The sequence below is a fragment of the Hoplias malabaricus genome, chromosome 6 (genome assembly GCF_029633855.1).
Source record: "Hoplias malabaricus isolate fHopMal1 chromosome 6, fHopMal1.hap1, whole genome shotgun sequence".
Taxonomy (NCBI): Eukaryota; Metazoa; Chordata; class Actinopteri; order Characiformes; family Erythrinidae; genus Hoplias; species Hoplias malabaricus.
In genome coordinates, this window is record NC_089805.1 from 25,739,324 (window position 1) to 25,763,158 (window position 23,835).

Below are 23,835 nucleotides of genomic sequence, written 5' to 3' on the forward strand. Positions count from 1 at the left end.
GAGCACAGTGTAATTGATTTCTTAGCGCTGTGCTGCAAGTGGAACTCATGGCTCTGGTCTTCTCTGTGGCTCTTATGAAATCCCAGCCTCTACTGTGGTGGTACAGCTTTTGTGGAAGATGTCTCAGTTGGTGACTGATATTATCTGGCTTTGAAGAAGAGACCTTGAGCTGTTAGTAGTATCCAGTGTTGCTTATCATAAAGATTAACAAGACTGTTATAATTGATGGTAACGGTAGATTTTTTTCTGTAGCAACAAGCTATTATATTTGATGGATGATGAAATAGAAAACCAATATTATGTATAGATTATTGCATTATATATTAAAGTTTATGAAAGAAAGAAAGAAAGAAAAATGTTAGAATGTACCAGAAGCTGATATAGATCCACGTGAGACACCAAATGAACCGCTACATCAGGCAAAATGTGGTTTAATTAAGAGAAAAAAAAAACAATTTTCAATATATTTTGTACTGAGGAATCACTTGTGCAGTCTTTTTTACCACTTTGCAAATGAAAAAAGCCTGAAAAAAAAAACTGATAAGTAATTTCAGTGGAAGAAGCAGCACATTTTTCTACCAATCATGAAATGTCTAAATGCAAAAATAAACACTTGAATAAATAAATGCAAAACTGTGTCTCAGCAAGGGTAGAGCTGCTTTAGTTCATCTCTGGTATCAAAAAATGACAGATCCTACCGAACAAAGAAGAGACATGGTTCACTCTGCTTTTTTCTCCCCTCTGTTAAACTCTCGTATTCTGTGCTCTAGGATCCACAGAAAGGAAGTGGTGGGGAATCAAATACTGTCTTTTACCTGAAGGTGGAATCTCGCTGAGCTTCTCCGCAAAAGCTCCTATTAAGCCAAGCACACATTTGAACTGTCAATCAGAGCTGTAAGGTTTGGGGGTGGTTGGAGAGGTGAGGGTAGCTTGGTTTTTACACAGCTTACACTTACCAACCCAGGCAGTGCCAGAGAGAAGTATTTTATTCATGACATTCACATCCTTTTATTGGGCCCTATGGATCCTGTTCAGCTCTCCTCTGGAATATTCGCTCATATACCCCATGAGGATTGCAGCAACTCTGCACTGAAACATCGCCTCAAGGGAAATAGCCTTTTGACCATCTGCACACACAAACTAACGGAAAGTTTTGACACCTTCAGTTGATTTCAGCTTTCCTCAAAAATGTCACCCGAGCCTGTCCATATTTTCTATGATTTCTTGGTTGTATCTGTCAGTCTCAGTGTCATCTCTTATATGCGCTGTTGTCTTGGCAACAAACCCTCCTGCACATACTTCAGCGCCACCTTACTAAAAGAGTCTAAACAAAATGCCCTAAAAACTTATCTTCCTTTTTTTGGGTTTGCTAAAAGTATATTCAAATGGAAAATTAACTCTCTCTCTCTCTCTCTCTCTCTCTCTCTCTCTCTCTCTCTCTCTAGTTAGGCATTTGATCATATCCTGTGTTTAGAATCCACAGGCAACTGCATTTTTCCTCAGCAAAGGATCTACATTTCTTTAAAGCAGAAATAATAATAATAATAATAATAATAATAATAATAATAATAATTGTAATAAGGAATTTGTGTGCTCTTATTTATTTATTTTACAGTAAATTGACCTGCACATTCCTACTCTCTAAGGAAGATTAGATTTTGTAAATGGTTCATAATTTATTTCATAGCTTCATTTTAAAATTTTAACACTAGTTTCTCACACCATTGTTTACAATCATGAACAAACAACGTTCATGATTTCTCAGTGACTTCTGGTGAAATTGAGGCAAACATCTATGTGACATTTTCTGACCAATATTATGATTGCAATTGCAATGCATATGTTTACATTTTTATATTAATATATGCATTGTACCTGCAATCATAAAAGACATATCATAAACACACAAGAACTACTCATTTTTTCCACAATGGTATGTTGAATGTGGAGTGTAAAATTTACATTATAGATGGCATTTTCCAGATCAAATCTTGCTGACACAATTTTGACTATTTTACGAGTTTTGTAAAAATACAAATGTCCCATTATATTGTTGTTATGATATAAAACTGACGAATCCTTTAGCTTTAGATAAGAGTTGCTTTTCCCCCACTTTTAGGCAGACAACGAGTGGGTCTGCTTAGTGTTTCATTTCAGCTGACCACAAAAGCAACTGGCCACGGATCCCCAGGCTTAAAGCTCTCTCCACTGCACAGAGATGCGACTGTCGGACAAAGTTATGGAATATTCTTTGCAGGAGTCATCCACACTGAAAAGGAGTAAGAAAGTCTATTCCTCCCACCTCGTCCTGGAGAGTCTTAGTCTAGCCAGCTTAGCGCCCAGATAACCCAAGGCGTCTACTGAGATGCATCCACAGGTGATACAATAATATATATAAAGAAATACCCCATCAAACCACAACAAAGACTTGGTTTGCGTCCAAAATATACACTACCACAGTATAGGATACACACGACATTAATGAGCGCATTTCTAATGGTACTAGACCATGAAGGTTAAGAACAGCCCATACAATCAATTATCTATCAGACATAACATAGACGGGGTGACCCCCAGAAGGCATTCTAGAAAAACAAAACTAGGGCTACGTCCAAAACCCACATCTTCTTCTAATAAACACACTTGTAATGACGGTTGGCGAGGTCTAGTATATAGAACGACGCAGCCCAGACAGTGAATCTTCACAAACTACAGCGGCATACGTAAAAAGTAGTCTGGAGAGTAGGAGACGACAAAACAAAGGTTTTAAGCAAAGGAAACCATTATTAAACCACAGGGAAATCGCCTTTTGTGATGTCTGAACTCTAGTTTGTGGCTGTTTATGTTCCAGAAATGGGCTTTTGTACGTCCAGTACCTCAGAGTTTAGAGAGAGACGTAAGAGAGAGAAGCAGCCGCTCACCTGTGGACTCCCTCACACACTGCTGCTCTCCGCCGCTGCCTGCTCTTCCATGGAAATGTGCGCAGCTGCTCGGTGGTGCCCCTTTAAGACAGGAGACAGTCAACTCAGAGAGAGAAAGAGAGCGCGAGAGAGAGGGACAGATAGAGAAAAAGGAGAGAGAGAGAGAGAGAGAGAGAGAGAGAGAGAGAGAGAGAGAGAGAGAGAGAGAGAGAAAAAGCACACGTTAATTTGTCCTCATTCGCTGACAGAAAAACGCTTCGGCTCTAGACTGGAGCTCAGCTTTTTGCCGCGCGCGCGCTCGCGCCCGGCGCCGTGTGCCATATATGGTCAAAGGAAGTGCAGCAGGACTTTGCAGTTTGAGCTGTTGCTGTGGGGACGATCAGTTCTGCGCTCGAACCAGAGAAAGAGGGAGAAAAGAGCACAAAGTGGGGGATTACACGATTTAGCCCTTTCCTTTCATTGCCCCTGTTAGGAACACACTGTAGATTTTGAGTGTTTGGGGTCTTAGAGCAGCATAAAGCTGCAGTCCACGTGTTAGAAGACTGGTCTCAAGTCTTAAGCTGCTGTAGCCTTAGAAGAAATTGTCTAAGCGACAATATCTAATGCCTAGCCCAGCCTACAGGTTAACTGGATAGATTCTAAAGTAGATTTGCTCCTCCCAACAATCACATAATTGATTCCGCTTTCAGGGTGACCGTAAACTATGTTCTTCCTAGATTATCTGTAGTGTGGGAAGTCATTTGTTCATTCATTCATTGTCTGTAACCGCTTCTCCAATTCAGGATCGTGGTGGGTCCAGTGCCTACCCAGAATCATTGAGCACAAGGCGGGAACACAACCTGGAGGAGGCATGTGGGAAGTCAGTAATCCAATATTTATTCCTCTGATCTCAGCCCCGTATGAGAATCGTAAATATGAAATATGATGAATATTTATGACTCAGTACCCTGTAGGGTGGGGTGGACACTGATACTCTTCACCTTTAACCAATGAGAGCCGAGCTGTACAGGTCAGTGTGTACAGAACAGGTTAAAACATTGGCAGCTAAATCATGGCTACGTCCTATTCTTTCTCTTGGCTTTTTCAGAGCAGAAACCAGCTCTGTATAATCTAAATGTGTGTTGTGTGTGGATTTTGATGTCTAACAACATTCAAGTAAATAGACAGAATAATTGGTGAAAACGTTATTCATTACGTGGGGTATTTCATGATTCAACATCAGTTAGGATTTTTAAATCCTGTAGTGTGGACCAGGCATAAGACAAAGTTACGTCTCATAAGCCTTGGTCTTATTCACCAAATCAAGGCCAAGTGATTTAAATTTTTCCTGACCACATCCTAATCACTTTTAGCACTGCAGTTTAGCCCAGGACCTGGCTAAGTCCACTATAATGTGGGTGCAGTTTCTTCTCTCTATGGACAATGTTCTCAAATCCATGTCTGAGATGCTATAATTATATGGTCTTAAGTCACAGTGGTCTTTAATGGTTTTAGGCTTAGACTCTTAAGCTTAAGACTCACGGTCTTAGATCAATCATCTTAGAGCCATGACTCTCGAGTCCTTATATACTTTAGTCTCAGATCTATGGTTTCTGAGTTCTAAACCTCAATAGATCTAGAGTATTTGTATAGATGGACAGTCAAACATACTATGGTGTTTGAGATTAGCTTTAGGCCCAGTTTTCCAGACCCAGATTAAGACTAATCTTTGACTAAAAGAAATGTCAGTGGTGAATGGAACTCCAGTTTAGTCATAAATTCATGCTTAATTCAGAAACAGCTAATCTGTTGAGTAAATCACACTACACCTGCAAAAATTATGGAACACTTTCAGGAACTTTACTCAGCTTTATTACTTTGTAGCAAATAAACAAAATATATTTTGTTTAATAGATGGACATTCTGGCTCTGTGACAAATACCTCAACCTATTTAATTTAAATAATTAGAATGAATGTCATATAATGCGCCAGATTAAAGATGGGGGGGGGGGGGGGGTAAAATCTCTAATGGAATCATCCAGTAATATATATTTCTAAAACAAGTCTAAAAATAAAGACTAGCGTGCAGTTAAAATGGAGTGTTTACACACCTTAATTAGGAGTTGGGCTTGGCTTAGTGAAAGAAGAAAAAAAAAGCTTCTCAGGATGAGGCCTTGTCGTGGATCAGTTTTCTTAATTAACACTAAAAAGATTTCAGTCAGATTTTGATCTGATTTCTTTATTTTTATATCAATTTCATAGTGTTTAGAACAATTCATTCATGTTACTAATTTGCACCAAATTTTAACATCAGTTTAATGGTGTACCAGAGATTTTTAACTCATGTTTCAAACTGGTGTGACACGACAAACACACAGTTTAAAGTAAACACATCCTAGTTTAACTTAAGACTCAGTCTTAAGTGGTACTCTGTTGTAGTTTAGCTAATGCAAAGTTAGAGAAATGGGTTTTTGCAAGCAATACACTTGTGTTTTTTTACCATGTGCTCATTTCCAAATTCATCAAAATTCAGTAGAATAGGAAAGCTGTTTAAAGCTAAATAAGTAGGTTGACAAACTAATTTGCTAGTATTTATTGCCCAAGCAGGAATGACCAAGCTGACAGTAAACCACAGACAAGTCCTGCCATTTCTGTTTTATTCCAATTAGACGTGGCAGTAGAAGGAGGTGACATCCTGCAGACAGACCAAGTGTAGAAGTTTATTAGCACAGGTAAAGCTTCATGTTCTCTTAACAGCCTGATGAGTCATATGGTCCTAAAAAAGCACGTGATGGATGGTTGTGTCCAGAAATGTCACTGGATTCACACTCTGCCATGCTCAGTTGCAATAAAGGCACAGATACCAAGATAAGATTTGAAAAAGAAAAAGCAGGTTGTATAAGCTCAGATGTGGAAAAGAAAAGAAATCAGAGTAAGGATATTTATGCACTTAAGATAAAGTAAATACAATGTATTTTTCTTTTTGTTTTTCCTTTAATCCCATTCAAGAAAATCATATATGCTGTCTACATGACCATTTGATTAATACGTTTCATCATTCATTCAATGTCTGTAACTCCTTCCAGTTCAGGGTCGCGGTGGGTCCGGAGACTACCTGGCGCAAAGCGGAATCACACACTGGAGGGGGCACCAGTCCTTAACAGGGCGACACATTAATTCACATTCACTCACACCTACGGACACTTTTGAGTCACCAATCCACCTACCACAGTGTATTTTGGACCGTGGGAGGAAACCGGAGCACCCAGAGGAAACCCACGCAGACACAGGGAGAACACACCAAACTCCTCACAGACAGTCACCCAGAGCAGGAGTTGAAACCACAATCTCCAAGTCCCTGGAGCTGTGTGATTGCGACACCTACCTGCTGCACCACCGTGCCACCCATACTAAGTTTCAGATAACTACAAATATATTTACTCTATTATTGATGTGTGTAAACACTTTCAGTGAAAAAAAGACAGCAGAGCTTATGTAGACAACACAAAAACAGTGTTCACACATCAATTTAAATGTGTGAACCGTGTGAAAAACAAATTCAAATTTTGACACACTATTGTGTACATGTAAACACACTCATTGTTGTCTCGTTAGATTTTTACTCTGAGCAGGATCATTTATTTTAGTGTCACTAATGTTACTAAATAACATACTGACTTTACTTATAAACATTGTAAGCAATGATTGTTAGAAGCAATACACAGACTTATACATTACAGAGTGGGCATAGTCCCTAAAATAGGCCAGTTGGTCTTCATAAAAAACTTAGCATTGATCTGTGGTTATTGATTATCTGTCAGTTAGTGAAGCTGGATTATTTAAGTGAATGTCAGCATAGCAACCATGCCAGTGAGTTTCACGCTCTGCAGATGGACTTAATAAAGCAGGGATCTTTGCTTTGGCTAAAGCGTTAATGCACCACACAGATCATTTAAAGTCATCCAGACTTTTGAGTAAGATCTTAAACCTGCAACCACAGATATTACTATATATGAGGGACGTTCAGTAAGGTCTTTGATGTAATGATATAATCAACTAATCCTGCAGGTAATTTTATAATGGTTCTAGGAACTGACACTTTCTGAATATATATATAAAGAAAAAATCAGACCATTTTGATGAAATGTTGACCAAAAATTAAGCATTGCAATGCAAGTGACTGCTGATTTCAAGGCATTAGTCATCCACTTTACAGCCCAGACAACCGCAAGGTATTTTTACCTGTTACCTGCTAATGCATAGAAATAAATGGCGATCATATTGAAATGTATAAAATGTGTTTAATTTCATACCTATACCGACATATTATTCATTCATTCACTCACTGTCTATAACCAATTATCCAGTTCAGGGTCGCAGTGTGTCAGAAGTCTACCTGGAATCACCGGGCGCTAGGCAGGAATACACCCTGAAGGGGGCGCCAGTCCTTCACACGGCAACACACATTCACACCTACGGACACTTTTGAGTCACCAATCCACCTATCAACCGACTGTGGGAGGAAACCTGAGCACCCAGAGGAAACCCACGCGGACACGGGGAGAACACACCAAACACCTCACAGACAGTCACCCGGAGCGGGAATCAACCCACAACCTTCAGGTCCCTGGAGCTGTGTGACTGAGACACTACCTGTTGCGCCTCTGTCCTGCCCATATATTATTAAATTATAAAACTCTAAACCTTCACTAGAATTTATTTAATTTCCAGTCAAAAGCTATAAAATAGATAAATTTTTCAGCAGATATTTCTGAGGAAATTGATTACCCAAAGGATAAAAAAAAAACAAAAAACAAATCAAAGCTGTTGAGAAAATAGGATTCCTACCAGCCATGCAAGTCCAAGTAAACCACCAACACAGTCACTGTGAAATAAACACTATACATTTTAGTATATGAAAAACCCACAGATGTGTCCGGCCCCAAAAGAACAGAACATTATGGGAGTGAAAGGATGTGTAGCAGTCTAGAACATACCTCTCAGAAAAGGAAATGGAAGGAAGAAGAAGCTTCTGGTGGTGTTCGCAGAACGATGAAAAAACCATCCCATAATCCAGAATTGAACATCATTGTTTGGATTTATTGGGACTCTGCAAGAAGCATACAATGTAACCAAATTACATGAACCACTTCTGTTTTTTCAGTTGAGTGGAAGGAAAAAGTGCAGAAAACTTAATGTTTTATTCAGTAGTGACTTCTAGACGTTTATGTGACCTATTTAGATTTATCTTCCACCTGCATGTGACACCCAGAATCCCCTTATGGGAGAATGAAAAGGAACAGTGACACAACCCTTACTAGATCCATCCGCTGAGCCCACCACCACCACCACCAGTAACCACCCACTCATATATACCAGCTCTCTCTTTTTCGCTTGCTATCTTGCTGCTAAAAATAGCCTCAGACCCATTAATTGCGTGGCTGCTGGGTTGAGGTGCCTCTCATGGCTTTGAAATGATCCAACATACAGGCAGTAAAACAAGGGCGGAGGGGTTGCCAAGTGGCCAGTAAAAAACTCTTAAAAAGCTTCAACTGTGCATGAGAGAATGCTGGGGAATCCATGGGCGCTGGGGACCCAACTTCCAGCTGCTCACTCTCCTGATTCAATTGATGTGCTTGGATCAGCGTGTGCTTTGAGTGTGAGCTCAATAGTGCTAATGGCCCTGGCACTTTTACAGGGGTATGACACTCACTGATTTGCAAGTTAATCATGTGGATGTGGGAGTATTTTGTATTTTTTACATTTTTTTATTTATATGAGAATCCAGAAATTCAGAAACATAACAGAGACACTGACCCTGCAACTAAAGACCTCTCAGACCACAGGAAATGTAATATAATCGTCTTTTAAAGCTCTCAGCTTTAAATATAGCTTTTCCTTTCCTTTAGCTTTCATAAAAAATCCATTGCTTCTGTTCATCCTCCCACCATGAGAATACGTCCCAAAACCCTGGGTCTGAAAGGGCATGTAGCTTTTCAAACATTACTTAAAAAGCAGAAAAAACCTGCTGGTGTCCTCAGAATGATGGACTGCCTACTCCATAGACCAGACATCAACATTATTATATGTGTTTGTAGTTTGTAACAGGTTGAATTGGAGAAAATGCAACTGGATTTTAAGACTGGACTTTGATGTGCCCTTAGGAATATACAGTATATCCAAACACCTTTATAGATTTCAACACTGAATGTGAATGTAAAGTCATAGTAAAAATCTGAAAATGTGAGATTATGTACACCATGTATTACATCATATATATCAACACATGAAATGCTCATGAATGATGTACAATGGTAAACCTTATTTTTTTTGTATCTGCTCTGTTAGAGCTGTGCCCTTTTAGAGTGCATTACTAATCAACAAGGCATGCCTGACACCTCCTGCTGGAGTGTAGTGTTTATCAGTCGTGATCCTGGAGAATCCGTGTGTTTCACAGCCTGGTGGGTTTTTTTTTTCCCTGCTTCACCCAATTTAGCTCTTGGCGCAAATGATAAATGGAAGTGTGTTGGAGCAGGAAAAACCCTCTCTACCATCAACAGATCCAAAGTATGCTTTAAATGTTTACCATGTATTTACCTTTAGGTACATCCTGAATATCTAACACATTCAGCTTAAAACATAAAGCTAACTTCAAGCCATGCTCTAATCCTCACCTTAACATTGTTGAAAATAATCAGATAATTGCTTTGGAAAAAAAGTCATACTGAGTTGATTTGTGAATTGAAAGAAAAACATGGTGGTGCAGTAAGTAGTGTCGGTGTTACACAACTCCAGAGTACTGGGAATATTTGTTCAATCCCAACCTAGGGGCTCTATCTATGACTAGTTTAGTGTGTTCTCCCTGTGTCTGTGTAGGTCTCTTCCTACAGTCCAAAAACACATGCTATTAGGTGAATATTCAAAAGGGGCTGAATGTTTAAGTTTATCAGTGACTGGGTGAGTGCCCAGTGAGGGACTGGCACCCCATCCAAGGTGTGCTCCTGCCTGGTGCCCAGTGATTCCGGACCCATCACAACTCTGAAATAATTAATAGTTACAGAAAAAGAAAGAACAAATGAATGAACACAAACTTTGCAGAAAAGTATTGTGGGTGCAAAGTGAGAACACACCCTGGAGGTGGTGCGAGTCCCTTGCAGGGTGCCACACATTCACAATTTCACACTTATGGACACTTTTAATCTCCAATCCACCTACCAACAAGTGTTTTTGGTCCGTGGGAAGAAACAGGAGCACCACGCAGACATGCAAACACATCAAACTTCTCACAGAGAGTCACCCAAAGCAGGACTCAAACCCACAATCCCAGGACCCTGGAGCTATGTGATAGCGACACTACCTGTTGTGACACCCTATTTGACAAACTTAAAAACTTGGCATGTGCAAAATTATGTACCCTACAATTAAAGACTCACTAACACCCTCTTTGGCATATATTGAACCTGTCATAGTATTTATGTAATAGCTAGTAGTTTTTCTGTTCTTGCTAAATGAAAATGTTTTGACAGGTTTCAGAAAAACCTGTGGGGCATTCAGACTTATTCATGCATTAACATTTTGGCATTTGTCATTGGCATATTCATTCATTGTCTGTAACCTCTCATCCATTTCAGGGGATTTCATTTTTGGACTGTGCATAGAAACCAGAACAAACAGAGGAAACCCACACAAACACAGGGAGAACACAACAAACTCCTCATAGATTGACAGAAAAATCTGAAAAGGATTTAACGTAGAATCCCAGGACCCTGGAGCTGTGTGGAAATGATACCAGCTGCAGTCTCCATGCGGCCCCACACTTCCAGTTAACTACAATTTCTTAATGACATTATGAAATAAAAATTTAATTTCAAGGTGGAAGATTTTTAATATCTTTTATAGCCATCTGCTCCATAGGCCTCATTACATTTGATTTCAGTTACTTGGCCAGATGCTCACAGGAACCCAAGCTTGTTGACTGTTAGTACAAAGTTTGAAGTCAGAGAACTTATTACACTCTAGAGCAGTCAACAGCTGACACTTCCCTAAAGACAATTCTGACCTACTCAGTTAATAATAAAGGTGCTACAAAGGGTTCATTGAGCGATGCCATAGAAGAACCACTTTTGGTTCCATAAAGAACCATTTGTAGCACCTTTATTTTTTAAGAGTGTACATAATCAATCAACCTGAGGCTTTAAAAATAACAAGTTTAATTTATATAGCACCCATGAGAAAAAACAGGGGGGTTTTCAGTTGAGATTTAAAAGGAGAGAGAGAAGAGGAGAGATGGGGAGATTGAGATTGAGTTCCATAGTTTTGGGGACATGGAAACTACTGAAAGATCTGCCCCCTGCAGGGATCAGCCTGAATTTGGGGATGGAAAGAAGACCAGCATCAGAGGACCTAAATGTATATGGAGGGCAGTAAGGGTGCAGAAGTTAATTAAGGAGATGCAAGACCATGCAGTGATTTGTATGCGAGCAGGAGGAGTTTAAACGGGATGCATTGTAAGATAGGTAACTGGTGTAATTTATATTCCATGCCATATCTGTGACTCAGCACTTTATCTCGTTCTCTGTCAGTGTTGTCTCAAGTCTCACTTGTTCTGTTTGATGACGTATATCTTTGTTATGTGGTTGTATGACATGAGCCCTTTTGGGCAGCTGTAATTTCATGGTGTCCTGTATACAGTGACAATAAAGGCATCTAATCTAATCTAACTGATAGAGAACAGGAGTAATGTGGGCTGATAACTGTGGAAATGAGTGAAAACTGCAAAATTATAAATAATTTTCAAGTCACTCGGATATAACATTACAATTAATTTTACTGCGGTTTGTTGTGCAGGTTATACTCTATAAACTGTAATCTGTTGGGGGCAATCCCAAGTGTAATTACCACACGCTATATACTACAGTACCTCAAGAACTATAAATGTATCTCTCATTTTGTGCCAATTCAACTAGGCTTAATCACCATTTGGCTCTTAGACCACAACCCCTGGCTTAAAGTGCCACTTGACGCAGCAGACAGGTACCTCTCGTCTCAAGGACTTTCTGAGTAACTGGACTGCAGTGACCCGAATTTGGCTGAAATCCCCTCTACTGTGTGAACTTGGTGAGTGCTCAATCTTTCAAATGATGAACGCAGAAAATGCAGAGCTCATGCTTTAATGGAACACCCTGCTTCAATCTCAGAATGCTAATAAACGATGAAAGCCACTATTGGCTAGTTAGCATTATGGAGATAGATCAGGGTAACTGGTAGCGATGGCTTTCATTCATTGTTTTGTCATGTTAATGTATTTATTTTGGATGAAGACTCCTTCATGAATATTTTTTGAATGATTGCTATGTGTCTGGTGTTTTGTAATTGGCTCTCCAAGCTTCATAGGCCACCAGCGAGCATTTATACTGTTTTCATATTCAGATGTGTACAACTGGCTTGAACAAGATCAAATGAAAATGTTTGTTTTAAGATCTCTTTTACTGATGACCCTTGAGGCATTCCTACGTAAAGAGGCAACATCAAATGAAGATCTCGAGGAGCATTAAGCATTCATGTGGGTAGATTTTTCCTTGATGATATTTTTATTAGCTACAGCCAAAACTGCAACAACATCTATATTGGAAAATTTACTATTTCTACGCAGCACAAAGACTGGCAAATTACTTTTATTGGAGCAGGCAAGGGGAAATAACATTGGGTAATAGTCTGTGCTTTTCTAGTTAATTAGGTACTCAGAGAGAACATCAAGTGTCCGGTAGACTCCGAAAACAGCGAAGAGGTTATGTAACCTATGAGCCTTCTTTGGGACAAAAATTACCTTCTCCCTGTGGTTGATGTGGCAATAAAAAGACCAGGGAATTAACATCTCAGCATGACGCACATTATAAGTCAGCATTGTCCGTGCTCTAGCCATTTGGTGAACGGTCATAGAAAGATGCTGGTTGGTTTTTTGATCAGAGGACAGGAACACAATGGCCCTCTGCCCTGTTTCCATGGGCACATCATTAGTGCACCGCCCCAGATGGTGTGGACTGTTTGAAGTGGCTGCCTCACAGCATCTTTAAAATAACTATTCGTCTTGTTACCAGCCAGACAGTAAAAAAAAAGGGAATTGGTCGGGGAAGAGCTACAGAGACGAAACTTGAGTTAATCATAGGACTTTGGGGTTATATTCATTAAAATCCCGTTTACTTGTGTGCTGTTTACAGCTGAATCTACATCGACAAGAAAAACATGAGCTGGCAGGTGACATGAAGCTTTCTGCCACTGTATAATAGGGAGCAATGTCCTATGATGCCCTGTCAGTAAATCTGTCATTAGCTAATATCTGTGATGCTCAAACGCTTGTTGATAGCTCAATAGGACAAACGTGGCTAATTAGCTTTGTCATGATTTGCATGTGTTGTAAATGATATTTTAAGACAGCAAAATCTCTGTGCTGTAATCCTCATATAAAAAAGCAGAATCTGCACTCAGCATACCAACACATATTAAGACTTGAGACATGAAACAAGCTGTATCGCTCTGGCATGTGCGGTGTTTGTGGCAGCACTAATGATTTAATTTGCATTGCAGAGCCATAATTTGCATTGTGCGTTAATTTTGTTTAACCTGCTGTTCAAAGACAGTAATCAGCTGGGCCTTTTTGAGTTTACAGTAAGGATTCCCTTTTCATGCAACATGAATGACTCTAAATGGAACATGGAAATACCGCAGCATGCAAATATTAGAGATCTTTGTAAATATTTCAATTAATGACACACACGAATGGGTATAAATACCATCGCCTGTAACATAAAAAGAGGAGTAGCTTTTGTTGAAGGTAATTATGCTGCCTGGCTTCCAGAATTCCCATGTGGCATAGCAATGATTGAGACATTAAACTATGGCAAAAGATTTCATCAGCCTCATTACACCATCACCAATTCCCAATCAAGAAATACTAGTATTGTATCCTGGTTTTCAAGGCTGGCACAAAAACAGAATATTGGCAGGGTTTTGTGAAAGGAGGTGACAAGGGCACTTGTTTGCAGCCTTGTTTCAACAGAATATATAACACTTTCAGTGTGGCCATGTTCAACACAGCCCATGTTTATTTAAACTGCAAGCACTTCTATTTAATGCCTTTGCCTAGATGATTTGATAGCTGACAACACAAAAACGTTCCCAGTACGCCTGTACTCATAGTATAAATATGGGGAAACTGGAGTTAAAATCTTACATAAACATTAATATTAAAGTACATTCTTTTTGCAAAACCTCCAATCATTCTGGACTGCTATACTCCCCCACTCAGACCATAAGTATGCTGTTAAACTCGATTACTAACTGATAAGGTCTTTAGTTGGGTACTAGGTTTAATAAGCTCCTGCAAATTGTCTTTTTCCCCTTAAATTATGGCAGCCTATGTGGGGGGGTTGGGTTGGGAAGAGCATCTTTCTTGAGACTGTTTTCCAGCTGTGTAGGACGTTAATGAGAAGATCCCACACAAAAAGATTCAAAACTGTCAAGTTCCCAGTACAATACAGCCAACCTGAAATATTACCTGTTATTACACTGCCGCTGTCAACAAACACCATTACAATACTGGATAGGAATTACCGCAAGGCCTCTATCTGGAGACAGGGGTGGGGTACCAGAATACATGACTTCTCACTTTAGTCTGATACCCTGAGTCTCAAGTCAAATAGAAACTATCCGTTGAAGGACTTTCTTGGCTTAAAACTGGAAATGCGGTAACACTCATTAAATAACTAACTTTAGTAAAATCTGTTAGAACCGAGAGTGGTTTGACGATATTCTTTACCTAAGAAATGTGGTTCTTTTATTCATTCATTGCCTGTAAGCGCTTATCCAGTTCAGGGTTGTGGTGATGTCCGGAGCCTCCCCAGAATATCACTGAGCGCAAGGAGGGGCTGTTCTTTTCAATTCAACAGGAAACACAATATTAAATATATTAAACAAATAGAAAATAATGAATAAAATCTAACACATCATAACTGGCTTTGTATAAACATTTTTATTTACTCTAAACACTTACATGAACAAAAACACCATATAAACACAAAGATTGATGCAGCGACACACTAACCCGCCTTCCGGTTTTGATTCAGAGGCCTTTTTTCTTTCCTTTTTTTCCCCCCCTCTTTTCTTCTTTTTCGCAGAACATACTTAAGTTGGCCAAGGCAGCACAATGCTATCTTACTGTATATTACAACATGCTGTCTACACTGCCCGCACCAGGAATGGAAAGTTCTATAGAGAGACACTAGTTCAAAATCAACAAAGTATAAAAGTATCATTTTACAGCAGTTGAAATACTGACATTAAGTTATAGCAAGTCTTACATCATTAAAACCATGGAAGAGTCTAAAGGAGGCCAGTCTGAAAGAATGAAAATAAAAGCAAAATGGGGGAGGGAGGGGGAAGAAAAAATAAACTTCACACTTGGAATTTAACAATATACTGCATATGGATTATTATTATTTTTCACTGATTTTTTTTTTGCACATATGTTCTGTAATGATCATTCTCAAGAATGATCTCAAACTCAAACTCTCAAGAATGGAAGGGTCACAGTCTTGTTTACCCTGCTCAAACACACCCAAGTCATTTCATCAGCTAAGTAATAAGCCCCTCATAAATCAGGCAGGCTAGAACAGAGAAGACGTTCAACCGTGCACACTTGTGACCCTCGGGGATTGGAGTCAGACACTCCTGGTATGAGTGCTTGTGCCGTGAATTAGCTTCAACGGGGGGTGGGGGGAGGGACAAGGGAAGCAATGGTGACACTCTTAACGTCTTTCAAAAAAAAGGGGGCAGGAGAAGGAGAGAAAAAAAAAGCCAAATTAAGAGCCAGCAGAGTGCTTTGTTAGATGAGTGTCACTGGACAGACAATGGCACGACACATTCCGTTTTCTTTAAAACCAGGTGGAAATTAGTGTGAATGATAAGGGTTAAGGAAGGGTGAGCTAAAGTGGACTGAAGGGATCCTTTCAAAACTCATTCTTTCCATCACGGCAAAATCTTGAGGCTTACGGAGAAAACTTTTTGGCTTGTGCTCGGACCCTTTTTTCATATTCCACTCTGTTTTGGCTGCAGAAAAAGTAAATAAAAAGTCAGCATGCCGTTAAACACAAGGACAACAACTGAGCAAACAATGATTTGGAAATTAAATGTGACACTTGAAATTTCAGGTTCAGAGCACTGATATTTGAAATGCTTACCAGTAAATTGTATATGCCTCAGCTTGTGCAGGGTCCTGAATATTTGGCTCATTAAGGAGTTCTTGGATTCCTAGCAAGATCTAGAAGGGGGAAAGTGATTTTACAGAAACTGAACTGGCGGTTTTTCATGAAGTCATGCTGCCCCCTTCAGGGATGCAGCCTACAAAGCAATTCAAATACTACACTCAGGTTTATATGCAATAGAGGAAGGGCACAATTGGTAGTAAAAATTAAAACAAACAAACAAACAAAAAAACACTTTCCCGCTGCATTTATGTTTTTTTTATTTGATTACCTCTGAATTTTAGCCCCTGAGAAGCACTGAATTATATTATACATATGAAAAGTGCTCTAGAGAAAACTTAATGTGCTACTTTCCTGGTCTCAAAAGTAGAGTTTGTTTTATTCCTTTCTCGTCTGTAAAAAGTCCTATGTTGCTGCAGTGCCACTACAAGTTTACAAAACAAATCCCAAGATTTTCCAAGGGAGAAAATATATCATGGTCTCCACCAAGACAGAACAACTGCATTTGAATGTTTACAAGATCATAAATCTCAATGAAGCTTTGTTGGTCACAGTATTCAAGAAATCAACGAAAATAAACATTAAAATACTAGTCATTTGCCATCTGTAAAATGACAAAATGCTCAATTTAAAATGATTAAAAATGATTAAGTTAATGAAACAATACTCAAAATAACTAATGTTGTTAAATTAAGGCTCTGTTTTGAACCATTATCAATATTCTTATGATTAATTCAATGGAAATAATCAGCAAGCATTTTTAAACTACTATACAGACATTACTAAAAAATTAAACAAAATGCAAATAACTATGTATATCTTGACATTGCATGATTTCTAACTGTGGAATCCTTATGTTTAAAAAAATCCATTTTGTAGATATTGTTGCTCAGCAGAACCATTAAAATAAATATTTTAACTAGCAGACATTTCCCTGATACTCATTTGCTGAATCAAACATGCACCCTATGGAACAAACAGTGGGTGGCAGTATGCTGCTTGATGAATGTTCTGCCAATTGATATTATAAAGAACTTGCTTGACAATTCACAATTGCTCTGTGAAGCTGTTCTTGACATTGGCATGCTTACTGTATTTTGCAGCAAGTCTTTGTAGGCCACATGCAAAAGATCAGTTGTTACAGAAATCTAACCCTGATTCACAACAGCCGAACATCCCTAAAAGCAACACTAGGTCAAATTTTACCTTAAAAATCATTTGAGAGGTTTCACTGACTTGTAACAGGGAGAAGACAGCCTCTTATTGCTACTCTGGGCTTAATTTCAGAACCACCCCCTCCCTCCCCCTTGGATTACTGCCTTTATTTTCTTGAATTGATTGAACGTGAATACTATCTGCCCTGTATTGACTCAATGGTGACTTTGTTTCAAAACTTCATTCACCCAAACCTGATATCTTTTATAAGCAGCTCTCAAAATGTTCTGCGTACATTATTTCAGGCTCATGTTTGCTTCCTTCAACAGGCAGCAAATTGCACTAGCAAAATCTAATAATACATTATAGGTAAAAATAAGTGGAAAGTCATCAGTTCTTTACTGCTTACTTGCTTGATTGTAATAGCCGGTCTCCAGTCTTTGTCTTCCTCTAAAATCGATAGGCACACTGTGCCAGATGGATATACATTGGGATGGAATAGTGGAGGCTCAAATTTACCTAATGAAATAAAGTGGGGTTTTTTTAGCAACACAATACAACATTTCAGAAGGTACCCGCTGTTCTGCACAACACAATAAACAGAAAGTGGCAACAGAACATGAAGCCATAACTCACATTTTGGTGGAGAAGAAGGGTAGTCATCCTTAAAGAGCATCCGCAGTTTAAACAAGCCTCCCTCCCATGGCGTCTGGAATGGACAAACAAGATAAATGTTTTTTTTTGTTTGTTTTTTTTAAACCATGGTTAATTTAAGTTAAGAAAAGCATAAAGACAGACAAAATCTCAAGAGCTGAGATTCTCACCCCTTTCTTTCCAGGAATGGCACACTCCCAATTCATCAGGTTCATAGTTCCATCAGGGTTTTTGGTCGGCACAGCTACAAAACCCTGTGTGGTTAAGGCAGTGGTGGGAAGGAGGAACATCAAAATTTCAATATCATTGGTCATGTTCTATTCACATAGATGGGAAGGACAGCTTAATTCCTCTCAGCCAAATCAGTTGTTTTAATAATATGGAAAAAGGCTACACTGCTCACGAAGGCAATGCTTGAGAGGTCTTACCCTGCCTAGGTGAGGGCATCATGCACTAGGGTCTTGGAAGACCATTTAAGAACACTAGGTGCAATAAAAATATATATATATATATTTTCATCAAATAAAGATTTAGAGTGCACAACTCTTGTCCCTGAGGCAGTTGTCCAGCAGTTTGGCTATTCCCATAAACATACCAGTACAGCTGGCAATTAACAGATAGGACTAGTTTAACCTATGCCTGATTCAACCTTCCTAAAGCCAGATTCCATATAAATGTGTTCAACTGAAGCTGTTCACTGCTGCATTTACCAAATCCTCAATTATATATGCACTCAACTCTGGTCAACGTTTTTCTTCTTCTTTTTTTATTTTAAGAAGCTGCACAAACAGTGGAAACGTCGTGGGCGGTGACTACATTTACTGGGGCAGACTATCATCTCGTTAATTCAGTGAGGGACTTCAGTACAAGGTGGTCTAGCAACTCTGTCTTCAAGGGTGGGGACTAAGACCTGAGGTATGTTGTCAAAGTTTTCCATCTCCGCGCATAATCCAGTGTTTAGTAACACTGTTCTGAAGCTCATTGTTCTAAACCGATACAAATGACTTATTTTTAAGCCATATAGGACGTGATTGTACAAAGTCGCACTTGGTGCTTATGCAGGCACACAAACCAGATGTAAACAAAAACTTTACAAAGCAATGTCTTAACCACTGGTGACTGCAAAGTCACCAAACGTTAGCTCACAAAACTCAAAAAGCAACATGGGTTTGAAGGTAAAACAAATTCAAGGCTCACACAACCCTCAGACTAGCCTTTATCTTTTATATATATAATAGCCTTTATTAGCCTGTAAATGCTGCATTTTGAGCTTTTGTGGAAGTGTGGAGATTAGTAAAATATTTTACAAAAAATCTAAAAAGCAGAAAATGACATTATAAATCACTGTCCCAAGTAGGTCAAAAATCTTCTGCATTATATTTAGAGCCATGTATCAAGCACATTTATAGATAAGTTATGCTTGTTAAGTTGATTTTAGGGCAGTGTTGTACATGCAAAACTCAACAGAATCATTGTTTTAATCATTACATATAAATGATTAGAAAAGGCTTTGCACCAGACCACCATTTTTTGGTTCACTAGTAAAGCACTGAAGGAATAGTTCTTTGGAACGTTTTTGCAAATAAGAAAGTACAGAGAGAGAGAAAAAAAGACTGTTTAAACTTGCAAGTAAATTTCAGTACAGGAAGGTACATCACATGCTCAAATATCGCTCAAGTAAGATTTCTTTTTCTTCTTTAATTTATTTGCTACTGCCATTTCTCCTCCTTAAATCCAAAGAAAAATGAAAAACTTGAAAATGCATGAAGCATTACTCTTTAAAACAACGTTTTAAGGTGAAAGAGACACCATTTGCCTGTTAAATAACTTTGCAGAACAGTTTATTCTGAGGACTAATGCTGCATTAACATGTTTTTGTTATACATATAAATTATTAAAAACTTGCAGTGGGTGGTTATTCCCATTACACGTGTACCCATGATGTTTAAAAGACTCAACATACCTTTTACTTTGTTGTTTGTCCTCCACAGTTTACATATGACGTGTGTGTCTATGTAACTAAAAGTTATACTATATTTAAGTGAACATCTACCCTTCCAGTCATTGGCTCCTTTTTTTAGACCAGCAGTGTGCTTTGAAAATGTTTTTTTTTTATATATATATTTTTATCCCTATCCATTTTGGGAGTGTGATTTTGCATCTCTTTTCTGACGGGCTCCTCTGTAAATTAAGCTGAAACACTCAGCATGGAACGTTTATTTCAAAGTGGAGTATAACTGCTGTAGATGGAATTTAAAAATGCATGTAAACAAGTCATCTCAGGACTAAATTAAACACAGGCTTAGACTAGTTTTCAGAGATTAACATTCTGAAACCAAAAATGTTTAACTATAAAACCAAACTTCATCTTACCACTGCAGTTGAGATCAGTAAACTGTCAAATCAGTACAGTAATTTGTAACAGATATAAAAGTCAGTCATACTTACAAATGGGTGATCTTTTCGCCAAGCCTTTCGTTCTTGTGCGAGACGACTTAACGCTATACCAGACATGACTTATGGTTCCTTAAAATGATGGAGACAAACCTAGGGAAGATTCAAGAGAGAGAGTGAAGGAAGGAGTACAGACAAATGTCAGAGCACTCAGCAGGGCTGAAATATTCATCATCTACATCAAAATTGTCTGAGGGTGTAATTTTCTAATTTAAAAAATGTTATTATTATTTCTGCTGTTAGCATTTCTTAGAGCTGAGAATTGAACCAACATGTTATTTTTAATCTTGGAAATGTGCTGAGACAGACCAATAAAAACAAGCCAAAGACATGTGTACTGTGACATCACAACCCCAACTGGCAATCCAGACTTCAAGCCTTAGACCAAAAAAAAAAAAGTAAACATTCTGGTCAACAACTGCCATGTTTCTGTGGTCACCTGCATAATACACCTGAAGAATTCTCATTCAATTACATACAGCATTTTGAGCTTTAAAAATGAATTAACAAACATTCTATATATATATATATATATATATATATATATATATATATATACACACACACACGTTTTTGTATATTTGAGCAAAACACTTAAATGAAAAGATTTTATTCAACTCATTTAAAACAGGATGTGTCGCAGATGTCGAGGTTTTCTGCTTAAATCATTAAAATGGACATTAGACAGAATTGATTTTAGTGTGGGTGACAAAACCAGTTGTCTAAAGAGAGTAATGTTTCTACAAGTATCTTTGCAGAAAGGTACTGTACAAAACATCTATTAGCTACTCCATTTGAAGAATATTTGCCATTTTCAGACAAAGTTTTTCTCTATTAATTTAAAAAAGGTCCAGATATATATTGTTTATAACAAAAAGACTTGACTAACTGAACATATGAATGTAGAGCCTTGTAGTGTGGGTGCTTATGTTGTTGTTTACTCAGCAGTGTTTGGTTGTCTGACTTATTTATATATAACATGTCCCCATATGAAAACGTTGAAAATGATGAATGAAAATGTTTTGTTATATATAGATTAAAAGTAGGTTAAAATTATTACAGCTCTTTCACTTTTAAATTCTTCCAGCCATTTTGGTTTTCTTCTATAAAAGTAAGTATTCTTAAACGCACATTCATTATATTGCTGTCAGATAAAGGACTTTTTAACATAAATTGTTCTCCAAAAGTTTAAGACTATTAAACCATGGACAAATTAACAAGCTCAGTTGTCACATTGTGCCTTCCTAATGGATTTGGAGTGTACATAATATGTCTACAGTTGTAACTGTATATACTGAAATCCCTGGTTCCCAAAAACGTCTCTGTAAAGAAACCACTTTCAGAGGAAAACAGTCTGAATCACTTATTTCAACAATTTAGGTTTGCCAAAATTCTTTATACTGAAATAAAAAACAAACAAACAAAAAAAAAAAAACCTTGGACGTGCACTTTAAATGTAAAGGTTTAATAAAATGTAAATTAAAACTTGTTTATATGCATTAGTGCAGACACAAACATCTAAATGACAGATGTGCGAAGTCCTGCACTTTTAGCGAAAAGTAATCATTGAATAAAGTCTCTTTTAAAGTTTAAACAGTGACCTGCCCCAAAAAGTCTCTCATTGAAACTACTCCTAAGTTAACAATCTTGCATTTAATATCAGCACAGAAACCTGTGACGAACCTTCAAATAAGACTAACTTTAAATAATAATAATAATAATAATAAATGGTGGTAAAAAAATGATGTGGGAACGACGTACTCAAGTAATGAAATACGGTATAAAAATGTAAACAAAAATATGTCGTTGGAACACATTAAAATAAACATCCACACCAAGTTGAGAGCACGTCATTTTTTTTCTTAAGGAGGGATGTCATCAGTAAGACTCCATACATAAGACAAAATAAGGGCAAAAAATTAAAATAAAAATAAACTGTTAAAAGGCAAAAGTGTGCCGCTTTCTCCGAGAAGGAGCACCTCTCTGCTGTTAAACAGCGGCTGGCGCCGAGGCTTCTACTGCACTTTGTTCATATTTGGCGCAAAATCTGTGTCCGCTGTGTAAACGCTGAGAGGCGCACACAGCGCCACTGCGCACTCCTGCCCTCCACAGCGCCGAGAGACTGAAAGACCACTCTTCGCAGAAAACATATGCGGCCGGAGAGTAAGTGAGGCGCTCCTGTGCGGAACAAAGCGGCTTTAACTGCGAAGTGTTCAAAGCTGCGCTGAAGAAGGCGCAGAGCATTGCCGAGTAGCCGCTAACGTTTGGAGCTAACGACGCCGCGGAGCGAACAAAAACAGCGCCGCACATCGCCCACCAGCAGCGGGAAATACGGCCTTTACCTCTGTCTCACACTCACCCTTCACTCAGTAAAAGAGGCCGCAGTCTCTCCGCGCCGGTACCCGACTTTTCTGAGGAAAAACGCAAATCAAACTCGACACAATTCGTCGCTAATCAGCGGACGGCCAAGTTTCCCTCCTTGTAAAAACACTGAATAAACAGGACCGCAAAGGAGAAACAGGCTGGCGCCTGATCAAAAGCCTTACATTAATCAAAGAGCGGGTTTCACGACCAACTGCGTCCACTCATGTCTACATTTACAACAGCTGATGAAAATCAGCAGTGAAAGCTACCCTGTGATTAACAAATAAACCCAGAATAATCGCTTAGGAAAACCGGGGTTCCGTCTAATGTAGCTCCCTACGCCCTACAGAGTGCCCTAGGACTTGTCCCTACGGCCTTTACAGCCTGCGCATATATCCGACATTGAGGTTCAGCTCTATTTAGTTTTTTAATTTTGTAGACATTAAGTTAACGGTGGTATATTACAGTGTTTGATTTATATCCTTAGTGTGACCTCATCTATCATCCCCAGCTACAAATTATATATACATATGTGTGTGTGAATATACTAAATGTACACGATTTTCTACTTACGTGTGTGATCAACCGAGTGATGATTAGCATGTACACCGAACCTGTGTTTTAAAATGTACACGTTTGTAAATCAATCAAGATGAAGTTTTACTAGGGGTTCCCATATATTAAACAAAACAATTGCTCTCTTTATGTTGACAGCTCATGACATATGTTTTATAAAAGACAAAATTGAATTGCATGGTCAATTACAAACATTACACACCTACCCACCTACTTTGCGCCAGTAAACGCCAGGGGCTACGTGTATTAGCTAGTGGACTATGTAGGGAATGCAGGGCAATTCGAGACTCAGCCGAAGGGAACGCGTTCCAAACGCTTACAATAGTTAGAAAAAAGAACGGCCGGGTTTAGGGACAAAATTAAATTCTAGTAAGAACAAATAAACATTGGAAAACAATTACAGCATTTGAGCTCCTTAAAGTATCACCGCAATGGCCGTCAGAGCGCTGTCTTTCATGTTTTTTAGACAGGC

General features: G+C 38.6%; 2 protein-coding genes across 5 annotated transcripts in view; both read right to left on the reverse strand.

Moving 5' to 3' along the window:
- baiap3 (BAI1 associated protein 3) overlaps nt 1–3,016 on the reverse strand; it is a 66,480-nt gene extending 63,464 nt beyond the window's left edge. Inside the window, exon 1 of the mRNA XM_066674277.1 lies at nt 2,922–3,016. The gene's annotated coding sequence lies outside the window, so the exon portion shown is untranslated. The remainder of the gene's footprint in view (nt 1–2,921) is intronic.
- An 11,894-nt stretch (nt 3,017–14,910) lies between these two features.
- On the reverse strand, nt 14,911–23,785 carry ube2ia (ubiquitin-conjugating enzyme E2Ia). 4 transcript variants are annotated; one of them, XM_066673766.1, is made up of 7 exons: nt 23,765–23,785; nt 20,418–20,516; nt 18,140–18,223; nt 17,952–18,024; nt 17,725–17,834; nt 16,137–16,216; nt 14,911–16,005 (listed from the first exon to the last, which is right to left on the reverse strand). In XM_066673766.1, exons 2-7 carry the CDS (start codon nt 20,481–20,483, stop codon nt 15,945–15,947), a joined length of 474 nt encoding a protein of 157 aa, XP_066529863.1. In that variant the 5' UTR covers nt 20,484–20,516; nt 23,765–23,785; the 3' UTR covers nt 14,911–15,944. The 4 variants fall into 4 exon arrangements, with proteins under 4 accessions (XP_066529863.1, XP_066529861.1, XP_066529862.1 ...); XM_066673764.1 differs by lacking the exon at nt 23,765–23,785 and adding an exon at nt 23,574–23,721; XM_066673765.1 differs by lacking the exon at nt 23,765–23,785 and adding an exon at nt 22,970–23,085.
- Nucleotides 23,786–23,835: the final 50 nt, after the last annotated feature.